General features: G+C 41.8%; 1 protein-coding gene across 1 annotated transcript in view; it reads left to right on the forward strand.

The window, feature by feature from the left end:
• Window positions 1–280: 280 nt before the first annotated feature.
• Window positions 281–20,864, forward strand: part of GRXCR1 (glutaredoxin and cysteine rich domain containing 1) — a gene marked incomplete at both ends in the record, with an annotated part of 42,666 nt that continues 22,082 nt past the window's right edge. The window contains one exon of the mRNA XM_082482384.1: window positions 281–727. Within this exon, the coding sequence (XP_082338510.1) occupies window positions 281–727 (447 nt within the window). The remainder of the gene's footprint in view (window positions 728–20,864) is intronic.

The following is a 20,864-nucleotide window of genomic DNA, read 5'->3' on the forward strand; positions in this document are numbered from 1 at the left end:
CGGGTGGGTTTCAATTTTTCTTTTAATCAAGGAATATAATTTCTCCCTTTCCTGCTTTCTTCCTTGGTGCGAAAAAGTACACAACGGCTTTTTAATATTTAATTGACGAGGTCGTTTTACAGGTTTTAGTTTAAAGGTAACCATAGCACAAATGCATCCATTATTAACAGCAGAGTGGCAGCGTAGCTTCTTGGGAACCCTCTTTAGTTTAATATGAGAACCCCTGTCAACAGAAAACAGCGCTGATATTGTTGTCAAGTGTGACAAACTGGCAAATGCGATGGGCACCACGCTGGAACAATGCAAACTGCTTATGTCGGTGGAAGAGGCGATGTTTAAAAGTGAGATGAAGGCGGAGAGCGAGAGGCTGTCGAGGAAGGTTCGATTCCGCGTCGCGTCCTCGCACAGCGGGAGGGTGCTGAAGGAGGTCTACACCGACGGGGAGGCTGCCGACTCTCTGGACTCCGAGTACGCCAGCAGCTCGGAGACCGACCAAACCAGCCGGCTGAGCGAAGTGGACGGGCAGCAGAATGGACACGTAGGGTCCGAGTGCGACGAGAACGAGAACGAGCAGGATGACTTGCTCATCTTAGTCCGAGCCGCTAAAGAGAGGGGGTTTGGTACTAAGCGAGTCAACATCCTCAGCAAAAACGGCACAGTCAGGGGAGTCAAGCATAAAGTCAGTGCCGGTCAAGCCCTCTTTGACAATTTGGCAAAAGTATTCCAGGTAGGTGATGTGGTCCTGCTGGCTGTAAGCCCTGTGTCTGTCCCTTTTCACTCCCTGCGTTATTCTTTCCCTTTGTCCAAACCTCTCATTTATGATTTCTCAATATTCTGCCTCATTCCCATTGCTGTCCGCTTGCTGCTGTTGCTCAGGAGGGGCTCATTGCTCTTTCTGGTATGCTCCGGCTCCCCGCTCCAAATTAACTGTGAAATTTTTCTTTCAAAATTGACCTAAAATTTGCTGACTAGAAATGAGTATGTTGCGCTATCCCTGTATGGACCGGGAAAGAAAGGTAACAAAAGAGTTTACTGGGGCTTTGTTAGAGATCTGTACAGATCCACTGTACAGGGAAGTGCCATGTTTCCACTTCTATTATATTAGTTCCAATGAGTTTATGATGTTATCTACGGTCCCCTACACGTAAATATGCATACTTGCAAATTCCATTGTGTTTAATCTGCAAAGTATATCAAATTAGATGCAGGATGGCAGCAATGACGGTTTTCCCACATGAAAATTTCAGAGGAATGAAATCTTAGTCAGCGGTCTCTTTTATTCATGTCTGTTTCCCGTTTATTTTTTAGAAGGAGCGGAATATCTGCATCTGAAGCAGTATGTGCCACACTGTCATCTTAGCCAGAGAAATATGGGCCTCAGAAAAATCAAGATAAAATTTCTAAAAAATTAGTGAATGTATATATAATTTGTCCAGATACGCTATTCAAGCCTTTGAATCATTAATATTCAAACAAAAGAGCAACATGTATGCAAACAAACTCTTTCTAAAGTTTGTTATAATCCAGAATTATGATGTTAACCTCTAATTGGCTTCAGAGCATTGTTTGGAAAGCCTTTATGCAGTTATAAAGCATGGGGAATCTGATATTAATAGCACCTGTTGCTGTGTATTAATGAAATCTTCTAAAAGTTCTTTCTTATTTTGAAGATATTTCATAATATGTTTAGAAATAGCAAAAGATTAACATTCTCTTGCTTCTGAATATGAACTTATCCTCTATGTTGTACCTCAATTATAACAGTCTTTTTGTCGATATGGGTGTTCCTGTGGAAGATGGATATTTCCAAGATTAACGGTCTGTTCATTTTTGTTCTTTACATCACATAGCACTCAAGTAGCTTGCGTTCTTTCAAGCCACTCACTGAAGAGTTTGTCGTTGAGTTCCCTACTCTGATAAAATTTCTAACAAACTCACTTTTTCTAAGTAGATATGAGTTAGGAAGTGTTAAGCGGGGCTTGTCTGGATTCTTCTCCAACCTTTATTCCAAATACTGTTCCACTCTACATGGAGTACACCATTTCAGCTCTCTAGCCTCATTCCCTCCTAAACCTTCCTTCCACTGCATCAGTGACACCAGGCTAAGAAATCTGAATCACCTAAATAAATGAACCCATCGGAAGACCTTAATTAGTGGCCCCGTCATCTTGCTGGTTTTACCTCCAGTTTTAGGCTGGAAGTTCTTTAGGAAAGGTTCATGGACTGAAATAAATGTACTTTTATTGCAATGAAGTTTCTGTTATCCCTAGCAGTTACATCTAGGGCCAGTGCTATTTCTATGAGGTGTTTTGCTGGAAGAAAGGAAGGCTCGAGAGGAGGCATATCCGTCTGATAACTTCAGAAAATGATATGTAGCCAAGTCTACCACAGAAGTCCATAATTAAAACCTGTACAATAATTAATGGTTTTAAAGCAATAAGAATCATGTATTTTACAACAGAAGAAAGTGGAAAAATCAAATTATCAGATGAAAACAAGCTTAAAAGTTTTTCATACAGCACATAATTCAATTTGAGCACTCTGCTGCAGGCATTGCAAAGGCCAAAAGGATAGGCAGGTTTTGAAAATGGATGAGGAAAATATATGGGGGACTGAGAAGCTTCTACTTAGGCAGGTCTGGATGACTGATTTCCAGAAATAACTGTATATTCTTACCTTAAGCATCTACTGGATCATAGACAGATATTCAATAATACAGAGAACATCATGATTTGACATTTGTACACAAACAAGTTCCTGTTTCCCCAGAGATAAAGGTTTGAAGTCTAGTGAAGAATAATGATGGTTTGCATATCTGTAATGTCATACTCTGAGCCAATTTTCTGTGCCACGTGGTGAACACAGAGGAGAGCAAAGCACGAAGGTTGGCTTTGAGAATGATTGGGAGCTGCTCTATCCCGATGTGAAATATGATCGAAATCTGTCCGATTACAAATGAAGTAATGACCTTCAGGGTAAGATTAGAGGATGATTTCTAGTTTTTTTGTAAGTATGTTCCAGACAATTAGTTGCACAGTGATAGAACTTAGAGAACAATAGTTCTGTATTCAAAGATAGGATAAGATAGAAATATATCTCTATGAGAAGATATAACTCAAACTCCTTGACCTGGGCATTTTTGTAAGTTCTCCCCTTGATTAGTGGTTGAGTCACCATCCCTGGAGGTATTTAAAAGAAGTGTAGATGTGGCACTTAGGGCCATGGTTTAGTGGTGGACTTGGCAGTGTTAGGTTAATGGTTGGACATGATGATCTCAAACTTCTTTTCCGATCTAAGTGATTCTGTGGGAGGTCACATAGATCTATGTGCAGTTACGTGTTTTGCTTCTCTTAGGTAAGCAACAGCAGATGTATAACAGTTAAGATGTACACAAAGTTCCTTATCCCATGTGAGAGCCCATCTCTGCCCCTTTGATGATTCAGCAGTAGATGATCTCATTATACATTTCTCAGAGTCAGTCTCAAAGGAGGCATTTCTAATTTCAGACTATGCACATGAACTCTTGACAATCATGAATCCTGAGCAGTTTTCTGTCAGTATTCTGATTCTTCCGACTCTATCTGCAAACTCCTCTGCTATCCTGTGACCCAAAATCCCCAGGTGATGCCTGTGGTAGAGGAGAGGTCATTTAAAACAAATAATTTTCCTCAAATATTCTAGGGATAAGCAGGGATTCATTAACTTGGCTTTGTTAAGTCATGCGGTCAAGACCTTTGATGTTTTCTGCTCAGGTACCTATGCTAAAAGCACTTCTATGTATTTTAATGCTCCGTGGAATATTTGGGGTTTTGAATATTTTTTCCACGTTTTCTAACTACAGCCTTTCTACTGAATTGGTTCAGACAGTTCCTTCCCACAACAGACTCATCTGAAAAAACTCACACCTTCTGGAGTTTTTGGGAATGTCAATAGAGTAATGCAATACAGGAAGTATTTCCAGAGGAAAAGGTGGTTTTGGTTGTTGTTGTATGATACAAGGCTGGCCTGAGAATCATAGAACCATAGAATGGTTTAGGTTGGAAGGTACTTTAAAGATCACCTAGTTCCAAACCCCCTACCATGGGCAGGGACACCTTCAACTAGACCAGGTTGCTCAAAGCCCCATCCAACTGAGTAAGACTGAAGAATGTATATCTACTGCCAAAGAGACATGCATCCTCTGCTACATCTTCCAATATCCATGCACTGAGCAATTCCACCACCAGCACAACCGGCCACTTCACATTTCCACCCTTCCTTGAGAACAGAAACTAGGTCCCTCGCATCAGTCTGTCCAATGACTGTCTGTGTCCCTGGACATGAGCTGCAGCGCTGTGACAGTAGAAGGTCTCCTATCAGGCTGGCCCTGCATGGCTGGTGAAGCTGCTGTGAGCCAAGTGAGAACTGAGGCTGGGGTGGGACAGAGCTTCATGGCAGGACATTTTGGGGGCAGAGAAACAGGGAAGAGACCAGCCCCGTTGATGCTTCAGGAGAGCATGGTTTCCATGACAACCCCTCCATCCTTTCACTCTCAGAGGTGGATGCCAGAGGGAGAGCGTTGACATAGCAACTGCATCCTGGCAGGGAAGGCAGGAGACCAGTCGGTGGCCATCAGCGGAGGGCAGGGACGGTCACAGGTGTCCACCTGGCCTCCACAAGCACCTAACCTGGGACCGGAGGGGTGGCCTCCTACAGGTCTGGCAGTACAGCCATCAAACCATCGGGAATATTTTATACCTGAGAAATATGCACTACTCAACAGCCTGAATAACAGAGAGGCTCTGGAGCTCCCAGTCTGTCTCCCTGTTTGTGCACGTCCTCTGTATAAGTGAAGTTGTCTCCTGCTGAAACACTAAAACTGACGGTGTCGGCAGCTCTGAAGCTGGGGACATGGCCTGCTAATTGCTTCAGGAACATAAGCCCCTTCTCTGCATATGCAAAGTAATTGTGCTCTTATTTCAGTACATTACTAACATTTTTGGTTTCTAACCTAATGCTGTTAAAATGTGAACGGGTATGAATATTTCCTATATTTTCCCATAGAAAGTAGTAGAGAAATGATTCTTGTTTTCTTGAAATAAATGTAATTCTCTTCATGACCAATTTTTATGACCAGGCCAATCCCTATGATGACTTCCAGTCACGGGTTGTCTGGTATATTACTAAGTAGTGCAACGATCATTTCATGCCAGACCAGGTTTCCATCCCAACATGCAACATAATGGAGCTCAGCCAAAGGTTTTACACAGGTCTCTCCTCATTTTCACTGTTTTAGCGTGGGTCCTTTCCTCCATTTCCACACTTACATGCTCCACTGGGCTTCGGGCCTGCTCTGAAAGGTCACCTTCTGCTAAATTAGCTCCAGATCTCATTCTCAGGCAGGGCCCCCTGACGTCTATTAGGAAAGGGCAGGCCTGGTTAACAAACCTGATTAATGCCTTTGTGAACATTGCATCAGAAGGGATATGGGTGAAGAGTCAGACATTATGTACTTGGTCTTGACGACATTTTCCAGCACTGTGTCTCAGGCAGAGCTAACGTTTGAGGTTGCAAAGTGCAAATCAATATTCAGCCCGATAAAGAAGTAGCTTATTAATGTTTAGCGAGATGGAAAATAGTTAAGAATTGGGTGGAAGTTTGTTAAGAGAAGGAGAACTTCTGGGGTGGTTAGGTTCACTTTCATCTTTCTTTACTTGTAGGTGACCTGGAAAAGTGAATACACAGCAGGACACGTAGAGCTTACACACCAGAAGGGCTAGCTAATACCTCAGCGAAAATAAAATGAAAGACAGCAGCAAAACCAACTGTCTTCCAAAGAAGGCAGATGTTGCAATGTGCTGTTAAGAAAAGTTTCTGGTGCAACAGTATAAGCAAAGGTTTTAGGGTGTGTGGCACGTTGCATACCACTTCAGCCCCTGGAGCATATATCACTACAACCCCTCAAAACTCTGAGGAGGAGAGACAGAGGTCTGCACTTTCACTGGAGGAGTCACGGTATTGTCCTCCTCACTTCTTTGGCAGATGATCAGTGCTGACACTCTAGCATTATTGGACTCTCTGAACCCAAAGACCTCTGCTAGGACTTGGCTAACATTGTGAAAGGTTTCCTGAACTTTCCCCTCCTGTTCTTATCCGTAAACACTGCCCTGTGAGTCCCACATGGGCATAGCTTGCAAAAGGAAAAGACGTGCTGGATTGTTTGTACCTGCTAACAGCAATGTTAGGGAAACCTGCTGCTAACCTAAAGCCACAGCATTTGCTCTGGTAATGCCACTTATATGGATGGAGATAAATAGCAGTGAGCTGTAGGTACCTCCTTTGACGTATAAAGCTCCAGTTTCTGTTCCTAGTGTTAGCAAGTCTGGAAAACTAATCATTAACCTGCGTCGCACTGAAATCCACTGAAGAATAGGAAAAATTGTAAGGACACAGAGGATCAAGGGATTATGAAAAGTAGGTTTCTGTTTGTTACAGAAAATTCACTGTTAGAAGGACGACTGGATCACCACTGGAATGGGCAGACTGTCCCTTCACCACTTCCTTTGTACCTTCCTAAGTGCTTTGATCTGGGATCACAGTGCACGCGACAGTGATTCAGCTGATTCAGCAGGTTAGGTGACAGTAAGAACAGGTAGTTTCCAGAGCTGGTGGCTGAATAGCCACACTGATTCAAAAAGATGTTCAGGACTGTGTGCTTTTAACTGGAGCCTGGGCTTGGTCAGTACTTACAGTATTGGTATTTATTGTTCTCATGTTCTCATATAAATCAGCTGTAGAGCACTGAGCTCAGGCAAGTCTATTATTAGGCTGTTCAGGATATTTTAGGGTTTGCTGCTATTGGACTTGAAACACGTATTTGACATAGACTTGAAATGATCAGTCAACAGACTAAACTATCTAAACCTCTGTGAGTGATATACAAGCTTTGAGTTCAAAAAGACTTAGCAGTCTCATTTTTGTAGGTAAGGGATGTCTTGACTTTTCAATACACTCAGCATCGGGAAGCTTAGCAACAAAACCATGGTTACATTTATCACTTCTTCAGGACTGAATCAATAATTGAAGAAAAAAAAAATTGCTAGACTTTTATGCTGACTGTCTGATCAGCACGTACCGGACATCTGTTCAACCTCCAGAGCACCACATGGCCTCAAAATTATCCCTGCACTGATGTGTCTCGATGCTTGTAAAGGATCCATAAATGTGGACACTGTTCTTGAGACACTCGGGTGCCCTGTATGGGGCTAAGCAGAGGCAAGCCCCGGGACAATAACCATTTCTGTTCTATGTCTACATATGTTTCTGCTTCGGAGGATAGAATAAGCAGGTACTCTGAGTGCTTCTTGAATCACACCTACATCTGCAGGTGAGTGAAAACTGTTACGACACCGAATTAATGTTTCCCCACTGAGGCCAGAGAGACCGTAGACTGGTTGCAATATTTTTATCTGTTTAGCATAGGTAGAAATGACTACATAAAATGCAAGACAGCTGAGAAACAGTTTTTACGCATTTTGCAGTCAGGCATTAGTGGTCTGAACCGTGCGGTTTTGAACATTGACAGGGTAATCCGTGCACGCCAGCCTTCCCTGCGACAGAGGCTGAATTGATGCACTTCCTAGCAAGGACCTGTGAAACACACCGCAGTCTCAAACTCTCATTACCAAACTCTGGGAGGTGCAAGATGGAAGCAGCAGCGAGGAAAAGATCATTTTGCACTTCATTAGCACCTCCTCTCTTCTGTTGATAGAAGATAACTTCTAGCAACTGACTGGTACTGAATAGAGCTGTCTCAGGCTTACCCCAGCTAGGGTCGAAGTGCCCGCGGTCCAAGCGGATTGCGCAGCCTGTAGGAAAAAGCAGAGCTGCTTTTACATGTATATGCTTTTACATGCTGCTTTTACGTGTAGAGGGTGTGTATAGATGTATGCGTACACATTTGCGAGGGAGAGCAGAATTACGTTGTTCCCTCTGTGAAGTCTACAGAATGTGGCTACTTTCCCAAACGGAGTGATTTATTAATGACCCTCATCCCCTGGCCTTATCTGTTGCATGACAAAGGGCATAGCAAAGAAGCTACGCTTATGCTGCCGTGAGTATGTGTATACAGGGTATGCAGTACTGGAGTGAATCAAGACTTTCGGTATAGATTCAAAAAAGCCATAGGCTCCTGAAGATGGACTTAGACACTAAGCTCCAAAACTGTGATCCTCCAAACCTCTCTCTGGTGCCACCCTGTCTCCAAGGCAGCAAAAGCCTTTTATTAATGAAAATTTGACTAACGGTCTGCCTTGGCCATGTGCCTCAGCATCTCAGTATTGACAGGACGTGACAGATAGCTCCTACTCATGTCCTGTGGGAACCACAAAAAAGGCGTTCCTTTGCCTGTCTCACCTGCAGGGCTTGATGCAGTAGGTGTCCTCTGAGCACGCCTACGGGATCAGATCCTACACAAACTGTACATAAGCAGATGCTGCTTTGTTACAAATCGTGTCTGCAGGAGGCAGTGGTGGGAGTTGTACTTTGAATTAGACAGTCACAAGACAGCATGAATAAGTTGCTGGAGCGAGAGTGGAACACAGGCTTGCTGATTCTCAACTTGCCATCCCAAATACTATGCTTCAGCATCGTGCTTCACTTCCATTTCTTTCTTTCTCGCTCTTAAGCGTTATAGTGATGGCATTGCTTCACCGTGGAGGCGTCCTAGAAAAGCTTGTAGCCTGTGACTTGCTTGTTAGAGATAAGAGACAGAGAGGAGACTGAATCCAGGTAGCCGAGGCATGAAAGACAGCAAATAACCACGTTCTACTGCCTTGTTTCCTGCTCTACCTTTAAATCTAAAAATACATTTGCTTTCTTTTTGAAAGAAAGAACCAGTGTACTTGTTCTCAGGCAATGAATGTGAATGCCAAATGGAAAAAGATGCCTCCTGGTTTTACTAAGTGGGATTCCTAAATCACATCAGCCTCAGGGAATTCTCTGAGCTGAAAATGGTCATAAAATGAGAGAGTATTAGGAGGAAATACCACGTACGCTTGCCATCCTCTTACTTTTAATAATGTGTCTGGTAGATGACCTGGTGTACTAGATGACCACTGGGTCTGAGCCCGTGTACTGCTCTGGAACTCTTACATAATGTCCCTTTGTGGAACTGCTCAATAAGGTGCTCAGCCTTTGAATTAACATGGAAAACGCTTCATCTTTCTTCAAACTGACTTGAAAAAAAGTGATGTTATGTAAACAGCCTATAAAAAAAATCTTAGGATGCTAGTGCAGAATTTTTTTCTACTTCTTCTAACAGTAGGAAATCTTTTTCTTCTAAATTGGCCTCTTACAACAGAGATGAAAAAGATGAACTGATTAGTCTTAATCATTAATTAATAGCAATAACCCTTCAGGTTTTTTTTTTTTCCTAGCTGTGGAGCTCAACTCAGTAACTCAGCAGGAGAACTGTGAGAAAATATCTTTTGAAATACTCTTAAAACTAGGACCATCAAGGAAACTTGGGGCTATTCCCCTTTCTTTGACGTGGCACATGAGGCTGCCTGCTAACCCTTTCGCTGTGTCTTCTTGCCCCTGAATATCTGCATGCCTTTGACACAGCATACGCGAAGGTTGTGGAACACCTAAAGCTGTAATAAATTGCCTTCAAATATGAACCATCCTATATGCTTAATTGCTAGCATCAGTCTTGGTCATTGACCTCTAATTTTTGTGTACAAATGAATTACTTTGCAACCGACTCATTGCACCCGAGTGTCTTGGGTGAAGTATGTCTTAGTTACATTTACAAACATGGAAGAAAATATTTGTCTATGGTGGCCAATTTGTCACCGGATTGCACAGCTGTGCAGTTGTGCCATTGCAAAAATATGGTAATAATGAGGATGAAACACAGCTCCTTTAAAAAAATAAAAAATGTTCAAAAGAGTGAGAAATTATCTTTACCTTAGTGGTATGATTCTCCAGGCATGTACTAATGCTTTTCATTTCATGCCATAGAAGGCATTAACAAAAATACTTCCTAACAAGTTAATTACATTATAATTCCATTTAGCTTACAGATCTCAGAACTGTTTCAGTTCTGAGCGAGGATTTGCAAATGTTTACACTAGTATTTGCAAACACAAGCTAGAAAAATATAAACATACACATGCCATACCCGTATTGCCTTACAACCACCCAGGAAAACTGCATTTTAGCAGTTGACCAAAACCAGGTTTCAGGACACACCTGCTGCCAATTTAATCAGTGTGTAGGTGTCATTGAGGACTATTTCCCTCCCGAAGAGAGAAGAAACGAAGTCATGTTTTGTTTGGAGATAACCCTTGCAAGACTGCTCTGGTCTGTCAGCAGCCTGCTCTGACGTTTGTCTGCTGGTGTTGACAGTTTGTTACACACTACACCAACTCAAGGTACGTGATTGAGTGTACTATCAGCAAGTTTGCTGATGACACTAAGCTAGGAGGAGTGGCTGACACGCCAGAGGGCTGTGCTGCCATCCAGAGAGACTTGGACAGGCTGGAGATTTGGGCAGGGAATAACTTCATGAAATACAACAAGGGAAAGTGTAGGGTCCTACGTCTGGGCAGAAACAACCCCAGGTTCCAGTATAGGATGGGGAGCTACCTGTTAGAGAGCAGTGTAGAGGAAAGGGACCTGGGGGTCCTGGTGGACAGCAGGATGACCATGAGCCACCACTGTGCCCTTGTGGCCAAGAAGGCCAATGGCATCCTGGGCTGTATTAGAAGGGGAGTGGTTAGCAGATCGAGAGAGGTCCTCCTTCCCCTCTGCTCTGCCCTGGTGAGACCGCATCTGGAATATTGTGTCCAGTTCTGGGCCCCTCAGTTCAAGAAGGACAGAGAGCTGCTGGAGAGAGTCCAGCGTAGGGCAACTAAGATGATTAAGGGAGTGGAGCATCTCCCTTATGAGGAAAGACTGAGGGAGCTGGGTCTCTTTAGTTTGGAGAAGAGGAGACTGAGGGGTGATCTTATTAGTGTTTATAAATATATAAAGGGGGAATGTCATGAGGATGGAGCCAGGCTCTTCTCAGTAGCGACCAGTGATAGGACAAGGGGTAATGGATTCAAGCTGGAACACAAGAGGTTCCACTTAAATTTGAGAAGAAACTTCTTCTCAGTGAGGGTGGCAGAGCACTGGCACAGGCTGCCCAGGGAGGTTGTGGAGTCTCCTTCTCTGGAGACATTCAAAACTCGCCTGGACGCCTTCCTGTGCAACCTCATCTAGGTGTTCCTGCTCCGACAGGGGGATTGGACTAGATGATCTTTTGAGGTCCCTTCCAATCCCTAGCATACTGTGATACTGTGATACTGTGATTAACAGCTTGAAAGAAAGAAATGGTCAAAGAGATACTGCTCGTCTCGGCTGGAGCTTTGACCGGTGACTACAGTGTTCAGCAGCATCATAAGTTTGTAGCTTAAGTGCAATAAAATAGGCTTCAGAAGGGGATTTGCAGCCAGAGAGAAAAGGGTATGACTTTCATGCATGAAAACCTTCCTCGTTGCTGTAACATCCAGTGCTAGGCAGTACAAGGCACGAAACTCAAATCTCACTGAATTTATCCAAAACTTCTAGGATAAATAATAATTAGGACAGCATTCCCAGCATGTTGATTTTGAAAAGGAGTTGGAAAAGCCTAGCTTCCCATCCAAGCCGGCAATCTTGTGGTTTTGCTTGACACAGTAGTTACGTTGCGGAGAGGCCACCACAGCACAACTCTTCAAAAGCAACAGAAAAGGTCACAGGTGAGCAGCTGGACTCTGTGAGGTAGGGACTCATTTCACACATGGCAAGGAAGGAGACAGAAAAACCATCATTCATTGCTAGTGTGAATTGTGGAAAGCATTTTAACAACCTTAGTACAATTTTACTTTGGAACTATATCTAGAGACACCATCCATCAGTGGTGTCAGAGGAGTATGTCTTCTATACCACAGAAACACCACGTGCAGACTTGTTCTTTCTCCAGTCGCAGGAAATACGGGAAAACTTACTGGCCAATATTTGCACAAGTTTATAACAAGATGCAGTGTTATATCCTGCATTGACAACTCAGTCAATGCCGGTGCAAAGGCAAAGGAATTTTGCTTTACTCCTGGCACCCTTGTTTGGAACGTCACTCATTGCTAATCACCTACCATTTTTTAAAAATAGTAAGAATTGACAGTAGTCATACACTATTATTTAAGAAAAATCTGTTTCCTGTTGCAACTTCTGTAAGACAGAAAGCAACCAGTTTCTAAACCTGCAACTGAAGTTACATTTTTTTTTAAAGGAAATGTGGTCTTTTCCTGCCCAGTCGCTCATGTCCTGCTCTTGGTTTCCTACATCTAAAAGCAAAGGACTCCCATCCCCACAGGCAATTGTGAAGCATTTCATTGCTGTTCAAGTGGAGAACGTCAAAATAGACAGACCGATATACTCAGTGAAAAATGAGACCTTTAGGCATTATTGCTGAAGCTCCTTCCACCTATCGCAGGTCTTAATCTGCATCTTGAGAACTTCCCTTTCCAGGTGTTGGTTGATGCTTTCAATCAGACTCCCAAACATGCAGTGGTTCAGTCCAGTTGTTCTTCTGAATCCCACCATGATCCAAAGATATAAGCCCCTACTCAGTCCCTCCATGTCCAAACTTAAGCTGTCCGGAAGATTTAAAAGAGACAGCAGTTTCTGAATGACTTGTTCAGGAAATAGACTCTGTTTGTTTAAATCTGTCTGCAAAATTTTGCCATGGCAGCTCTGGTTTTTGTGTCTGCTGAGGGGTCAGGCCTTTTGAGAACCTATCTGCTCGGTCCGTGATGTTCTCATGGGTCCTCCTGTGAGAGACTGTGGGGCGGAAGGGCACTTTTACAGGCCACTATTTGCAGCTGGATACAGGTAACTAATACTATCTTTTTTTTTCTGCTGCCACCGATGGGGAGTAGCCTTGAACCACGTAGCTCCTTCAGCCGGGTAGTTTTATCCTCCGCTGCTCCAGCAATTCTCTTTTGAAGTCACAACTGATAAGAGAAGGAGTTGTCAAAAAAGGAGAGCTGTCTAGTGAACTTTCTGACCTGTCTTTCATGCTGTCTCAGTTCTCGTTTTGGCAGAAGGTTATGCCACTGGCAGGAATGTAAGCGGGATGGAGTTTCAGCGTTGTTTGAAGACATGATATGATATTAGAATAAATATTGTTATTGATTTTTTTTTTTTTTCTGCAGGGGATGAAATTAAATTTATGCAAAGGAGCCACTAAAATGTTGCTCCAAAAGAAAAGCAGATAATCAATTTAATCATCTCAGCGTCTGTATTTGCAGTCATATTTCTTGACCAGAACATGTTTAACTCTGTGATATAGATTTTAGCTCTATTATGAGAACGTTATTGTACAAACCATCTGATTATAAGAATAGCAATTTCTGCTGTATTTAAAAAATACACCTCTGGGCCAAATCCTGAATCAGACTAGAGTGTAAAGCTGCTCACATCGACCTTTCTAAAAAATTACTCCAACCACAAATGTGATATATATGGAATAACTATCTTGGCAGCTATTTTGACTAACAGGTTTAGGAGCTGATATAAAACATACAACTTCCTACATTCTGATTTTCAGACATTTTACCTATTTGGTTAAAAAAGCCAAAAAAAGAGCTTACGCCTTACATTTTTTTTTTTCAACAATAAAGTCTATAACTCTGCTCCACAGAGATGGATCCTATTTTGCTCACACAGAAATGGTGGGTGAGTCGTCTGCCCCTGTTGTACATCAAGGCTATCAGCCATGGTATAGGCTGTTCTAGGGCAGAGCTGCTTTGTGTATGCTGTCTAGGAGTTGTGTCCTCTATGTCTGCATACAAATCTCAAGCTCTCTGCCGTTGGTTTTGGAATGTGTTGCATAAGAAAAAGAGTGAAGCACTCTATGTGTGCTATGCAGATGGACCTTTAATCTAAAGAAATGGAAACTGAGTGTATAAGTAGTAATCAACTACTTAGGGTTTGAAAAAGAAGGTGCCAAAGTTCTAGGTATTATTAAGTAATGAGATAGCTGAAAGCGTAGTTCCAATTAGGTTAAGTAATGCAGCAGGGAAACAAGGTCCTTCATCACTCAGTGCTAATACAGAACAAAGTAGTGCTATAACTTCAAGAGATCCTTTTCATCACTTCCGTGTATTGAGAGATAAGGCTCTCTCTCCTTGAGGAGGAAGGACTGAATCAGCACTTCATCAGCACTTTGTTGCACTAAGCGTAGCTCCACTTTGCTCTTTGCCTCGTTCAAAGGCTTGTGCAAAATTCATTACCGGTTGCAGAGTGCTTTGTGACCCTATGCAAGAGAATGCTCTGTGTCCACCTCAAACATGGTTGGAGTTTTCCTTAACTGTGCAGTACAAATGGCAACTTCAACTTCTTACAGAATAGCCTGTTTTCACCTCGGCCCAGATAAGTAACATTTTCAGGTAGAATTCAAATTGTATAAAGCAGCAGGAAAGAAAAAGTACATCATTTGCCAGATGTTTGGAAATGAAAACTAAGCATACTGGGAGGGCGCTGTTTTCCCAGTTTTGTTAACGCTCTTTGGGAGTTTCAGGATCTCAGTGCATCCCATTCCAGCTTCCATTAACAGGAATACAGTAAAAGGTAAATAACTTTTGACAAAAAGTTTGTTATTAGCGAAACATAAAAACTCCAGGATATATCCCAAAACAAAACCAGACTTCTTTTAACTCTTTTCTCTGATTTTATTGCTTAGGAAGGTAAATTGTGAAGAATGTATCATAATTTTGAATTTTCTCTGCTTCTGATTGCTGTTCAGAGTGCCACCTTATCCCATTCATGCTATTACCTTCCTTAGTTGTTTTCTGAATAAGCAGAGGAAGTTCTGATGTATAAGACAGACTGACCCTAGGGTGTAATTAGTCCACGATGAAAGGCTGAACCACCTGCCAATGACAATGCAGTAAATTTTCAACTGAGCTAAGTCTAACTGCTGAGAGCTTTCATGAATACCAGCTTTTACTTGCTGATTGTCTTTAACACTTGGAAAACACCAGTTGCAGCACTGGTGCAAATAAGAAAGGAGTTACGGATTATTGTACTGGTTCCTATGATATTCCGGTATATTGAAGGTAAGTCTTAGGAAACAGATCCATTCACTACGCAAAGCATAGCCTGGCAAGGAAAGAAGAGCCAGGCAATATCACGAGCAGGACCTCACTGCCTAACCATTTTATTCTCCAGTAGAAATATGATGAATCGCGTTTGTAAAAAGCTCAGCAGACTAGAATTCATTTTCATCGACCTCTAATGCCTTTTAATTAACCAAACAGTTATTGACATTTGGGAACTATAAAGGCGAACCCTGCATGAGTAAACTGCACCTGGCTATGTTTAAATGTAAAAAGACTGAGTCAGAGGTCCGTGTATGTATGTATTGTTATTATGATGACGTTATTAGTATCTATCAGTCTCCCTAGCAGTCTAAGGATCCACAGGGAGTATTTTAGAAAGGATGAGCAAGGGACTGGTGAAAGAGAGGAGAAAAGAGAAAGAGGGAAGGGCTAGAAACCTTTTTTTTTTTTTTTTAAAAACCTCATCTGCCTGCCAGAGAACAGTAAACAGGGTTTTCCAAAGCTGCTGCCAAGTTAAAAAGAAATGGGCCAGAGCAGACATAGTAATTTTCATGACAGCCATTTGCTGCTGATGAACACAGCTCTGTTTCTCTGCAGTATGAGATGTTCTATTGAGTGGAGCAGCAGTGATTACAGACAGACGGGGCCAGCGTGCTCAAACCGGGGCCCGCTTGGAGCCATGCTGGTTGCTAACTTTTCCACATGATCTGCAATATCAAACACCTTCATCTTTGTCTGCCAGCCCTCAGCAAGTCCTGCTCTAGTTCACTTCTGGCTAAAGCCATCCTTACGTACAGAATATTCTCAAATAGGACACAAGCTGCCCAATGATCCTCCCTGGACAGGCAACTCAAGATTCAAACATCTTGAACAGTGTGATAAATAAAAAGCCAAAGAAAATGCTGCTTATGACAAGAGAAAATAGGATTTGGGCCCAAAAACTAAGGGTGCTGTTAAAGACAAAGGTATTGTGTTTTTTTTTTTAATAATTCATCTTGACAACATGGGAAATGGTACATAAGTAAATAGTTGAATTACCACCAAAGTCTGAGTAAGTAGCAGGACAAAAAACTCTTGCTCAAGACAACTAAACATATGTGAAAAATCCTACTCATATTGTTAAAAAACAAGCCCCAAAGTACCTTAAAATGTGAACTGACAGTAAAAAAAGTAACTATGCAAGAAAAATAACTAGTAATTTATCCAAATATTTCATACACACAATCAAATATGGGCAAGTCTAGATATGTTTAAAAGTCCTTTTTGGGCAAGTGACCAAACACTAAGTGCCAGTCAGAACTCTTTCAAGTTGACCTACACACTCTTTTCTTTTATCTCCAGCCCTTCTTCTTGTTTGAGCTAACACCAGAAAACAGAAAGGCCCAGAAAAAATGAGTGAAAAAAATTGAAATGTTCCGTCTTATTGAGCTACAATTCTCATTTTAGTCAGTCTGTTTCTCCCTGTTGCTAGTGATAAAGAGATAGTGGTGAAATAAACACTGAACAAATGTTGTATAATAACTATTTTCCATACTCCTACATATAACTTTTATCACCAAGTAGTAACTCATAACTGTCAATCAAGGGAATTAAATGCTGTAATCTAGGACAAATCTTCTTCTAAGAATAGAGGCTTATTCTCAGATTTCCAGGACTTGCACATTGCTTAGATTTGGATAATATTAACATTCTTTTCATGACCCATCTGTGATCCATTGTTTCAGTTCTCTGGTCTTCCACACTATTTACAGATGTAGCTTTAGGGAGGCAGATGATATGCAGCTCAGGCCATACATTTTTAATTTACTGATGGCAGCATTTCTTTAGGTGACATGCAGTAGACTTTTTTTTTCTCTCTTACGTTAATTAGTTTCTGTTCGCAAGGTACTTTGGAGTAGTAACAGTGACCTGCCAATTTACCTGTTCTCTAACTTCATGTTGTATTAATAGACACAGAAAATTGCTAGGAATGATAAATTGTGAATCTACCGTTTTTATTTTCGCAGTTTGTTTGACTTCCCAATTTTCCAGACTTTTAAAAATAGCTGTATCTTTCTCGTGTCAAAGGCATACTGCATAAACTGTTATGCTACTGTTCTGTGAGCAGAGTCTTCAGAAAACTGTCTTCAGGTAAACAACTGCAAACAGCAGACAGCCCTTTTCCTTTCCTTTCTCATTGATGTAACACACTCACAAACCTTTACTGGCATAATTTAAAAGCTATGTCCCCTTAGTTTTGCACAGATCAGACATTCTACTGGAGCCCAAATGAGTCTAAGATGCAATGAAAGTTCAGGCCAAAATCTAGACCTAAATTAAAAGACTGCCAAATTGTCACATGATTCACACAACAGCGTGATGTTGTACATTTTTGTAGACATCACAACTGTATTTAGACCTGTCACAACACAAGCCACATCTGCCAGAAACAGTATTCTTCTTGCAGAAGTGGGAATTTTCAGTTTGACCACTGTTACGCCCCCATGCTTCCCAGCTCGCATGTTTTCTGTGGACTGGGCGTGAATTTTAGTGCAAATTATTTACACATAGTCAAATACCTCAATACTTTAGGAAATAGTTTGTATCTGATGATTTTTAAAGGAGTTCAACTTACATCAAGCAGTGCAGTAGGTGAGAGAAAACTATGATGAGTGAATACTGTGATTAAATGGGTAAAACAGAGGTTATTGGTGGGGGAAGCAAAAGTCCTCCTCTTTTCTGAGATGGTGAAGATAGCTGAAGTGTCTTTGGAGATACGCCTCTGAGTAAATTTCATAGGATGAAATTCTGTAGCATCCTTGCCAAGTTATTCTGTAGAGGTATTTGAAAAGATGAAGCTAACCGAGAGCCAGAAGAACTAGTGGAAGCCAAGATCATGGCAAATAAGACTGGCTGGGTTGTAGATACTGAGATAAAGTAAATAGTTTGCAGAAAATCTCAAGTGGTAGTTATGCAAGGTATGTGGGATAGGCTGGAGAAGAATAAAATAGGAACACTGGTATTGTAGAGGGAATTCAGGAGGTAAAACAAATATTTGTGGAGAAAAGTTGTCACTGAGTTTATCCATGTGATGCTGGAGAAGGCTTCCTGCTGTCTGGATTCACAGACACATCTTGGAGGGAAATGGAAGAGCTGTGACTGTGAGAGTTTAGAATGTTGTTTTGGAGCCTGAAAAGCTGGTGTGATGGCTGTGGAGATCCTCTGCAATTTTAAGTACCCTGCATTTTCATTGTTTATTAAGATGATTAGGTAAATGCGTTCATTTGGATTCACAGAATTCCTCAACAAACTTACTAGAGGGGGAAGTGATACTTTTCATTCATCACATTTCAGGCATAAACTGCAGCAAATACACAGTTGTGGAGGTTTGGGCTCAGTCTCCTCCTGGCTTATGGCACTAGTTTGAACCAGAAAAGCAGAGTTTGTTTGAAATGGTGGCATTATGCGTGCTCCAGGGCAATGCACGGCAGCGGTCATCTTACAGGATAAGGTATATGTGACATTTTCAACGAGTAAGACATGTCCAGAAACCTGGGAACTGTGTTCACCGCAAATGCTCCTAGGTTCGATTTGGGGAGGTCTATCTGCTTGGTGGTGTGAGTCTTCTGGTGGGCTTCTGTCCCATTTTGGCTGATTCATTATACATTCAGCCCTACTGAAAGGTACTAAGGAGGCATCGGCTACTTCTGAGCTGGCACCATGGAAAACTCTAGCTGCCAGCCATTCTTGCAGCACAGGCTTGTAATTTTGACCTTACGTAAATCTTATGAAAAGATAAGGGCTGCAATTAAATCGGTCCTTCAGTAGCTGTCAGAAATGTCAAGTGTGGCAGTGAAGCACTGTGTCTTGAGAGAATAAAGCAGAAAGCGAGAGGCAGGAGAAGAAAGGGTTCCGCATGCTGGCAGTGTTGGTGGAAGTACAAATCTCTCCTGGAGGCCTGGGGCAAACTGGGTGTTAAAGTCCTGAGACATTACTTTGACCTGGAAGAGAGATGAAGAGCAATCAGGCTCGCTGGAGGGGAAGGGTAGCTTAAGTCTCCAATCTGGTCAGTTCTCTGAAGCGAAGAGAAAGAAAAAAGGACTAGGGAAACATGCATTTTCAATTATAGCTTGAATTCAGAAGGTTTGGCAAGGCCAGATGAATGCGAGGAAATAGTTGTTTTTACATTGTAATGAGACAACACCAATTGGTGATCAGCATTAAGAATAATCTTTTTGTTCATTCTTTTGATTGCAACTTAAAGATGCCTATATTTTAGCCAAATCTATGGACAATTTTCTTCCTAACTTTGTTTTAGCCAGAAGAACAAACTCTAGCATAGTTTTCCACCAGAACTTCCATCCTGACCTCAAGGAAATCTGAGGTTTTGCAAAATTTTTGCAGTTTTTACCATTGAATTTTCCTGAACTAAGCTCCTCATCTATATCTGACTGGCACAGCCTACTTCTTAAGATGTGGTATTAAAATTTAATAAGTGTTTCTAATTAGCATTTGTTTTATGCAGTCAAAGTCCTGAGAAGCAAATCAGAGAGCTTATATCTCCTTAACACTGTAACACAATTTTGCAGAAGTATAGGTTTGAATTTCCTGATCCAGCGATTACATCAAACAAAGAGAAATTGTGTATATCCCCACTGAGATTATTCAGCTGAAAGCCATTTATCAAACATAGCGGATAGTCAAACATTAGTAAAACTAGCTTATAACTCTCCTACTATCACTGTACCTGTGGAAAACAATTGTTTCCCGGGTTGGATGCCAGGTTACAGCACACTGCAATTAGTCTTTCAAAGTAGAGCAGGCGCAGAGGGGAAATACAGAATAATCCCTTGCTAAAGAAAATTCATTGTTAGGCGCTGACTGACGTCTGCCCGTTGTATTCTGTATAGGTGAAGGCAGGTATTAAGCATGTTCATATTAAATATACCGTAAAACAGCTACGGAAAGTAAAAACCACTTATCAGAAACAGCAGCATTTCCCCTCCGAAAAACTGAGCTTGTTGTGCTGGAATGAAGAAGTCTTACAGGTTAGTGTTGTTCGTTGTCTCAAAAGAGCCATTTTGCAAATACTGTGTTTATCAGTAAAGTGATCCCAGCACCTTTCCTCTTGTATAGGGAGTCTTGTTACTCTAAAATGAATTGGTAAAGGAAGAGGAGGGTAATAGATGAACAGGCTGTTTGACGAGCAGCATCAGAGCAATTTTAAACTTTCTTTACTCTCCCCTTTCCTGATCAGTTCGTTTCAGAGCTGACATTGCAGTTATCGAACAAAAGACGAAAGAACAAGGCTGGATTGTGCCGTGGCTCTGCCACTGAAGCCTGAGAAGCAATCAAGCTCTCACTGAAGATGAAGATTGATATCAGAAAAAGCAAGTGTACTTCCCATGTGGTTTGAGGCCACTTTGCTCACCCGACAAGCAAACACTGTGTTTGGTAGAATGCATACACTGGGAAATTCCCATGGAACATTATTCAAGCGACTCTTCACTGATGTGTGCTCAAGAAACTGTGGACCAGGAGCTAGAAAATCATAGAATCATAGAATCATAGAATCAGTGAGGTTGGAAGGGACCTTTAAGATCATCAAGTCCAACCATTAACCTACCCTGATAAAAACACCACCACTCCTAAACCATGTCCCTAAGCACCTCATCTACCCTTTTCTTAAACACCTCCAGGGATGGTGAATCCACCACCTCTCTGGGCAGCTTATTCCAATGTTTAATAACCCTTTCA

The sequence above is a fragment of the Vanellus vanellus genome (genome assembly GCF_965231255.1).
Source record: "Vanellus vanellus genome assembly, chromosome: 4".
In the NCBI taxonomy this organism is placed as follows: Eukaryota; Metazoa; Chordata; class Aves; order Charadriiformes; family Charadriidae; genus Vanellus; species Vanellus vanellus.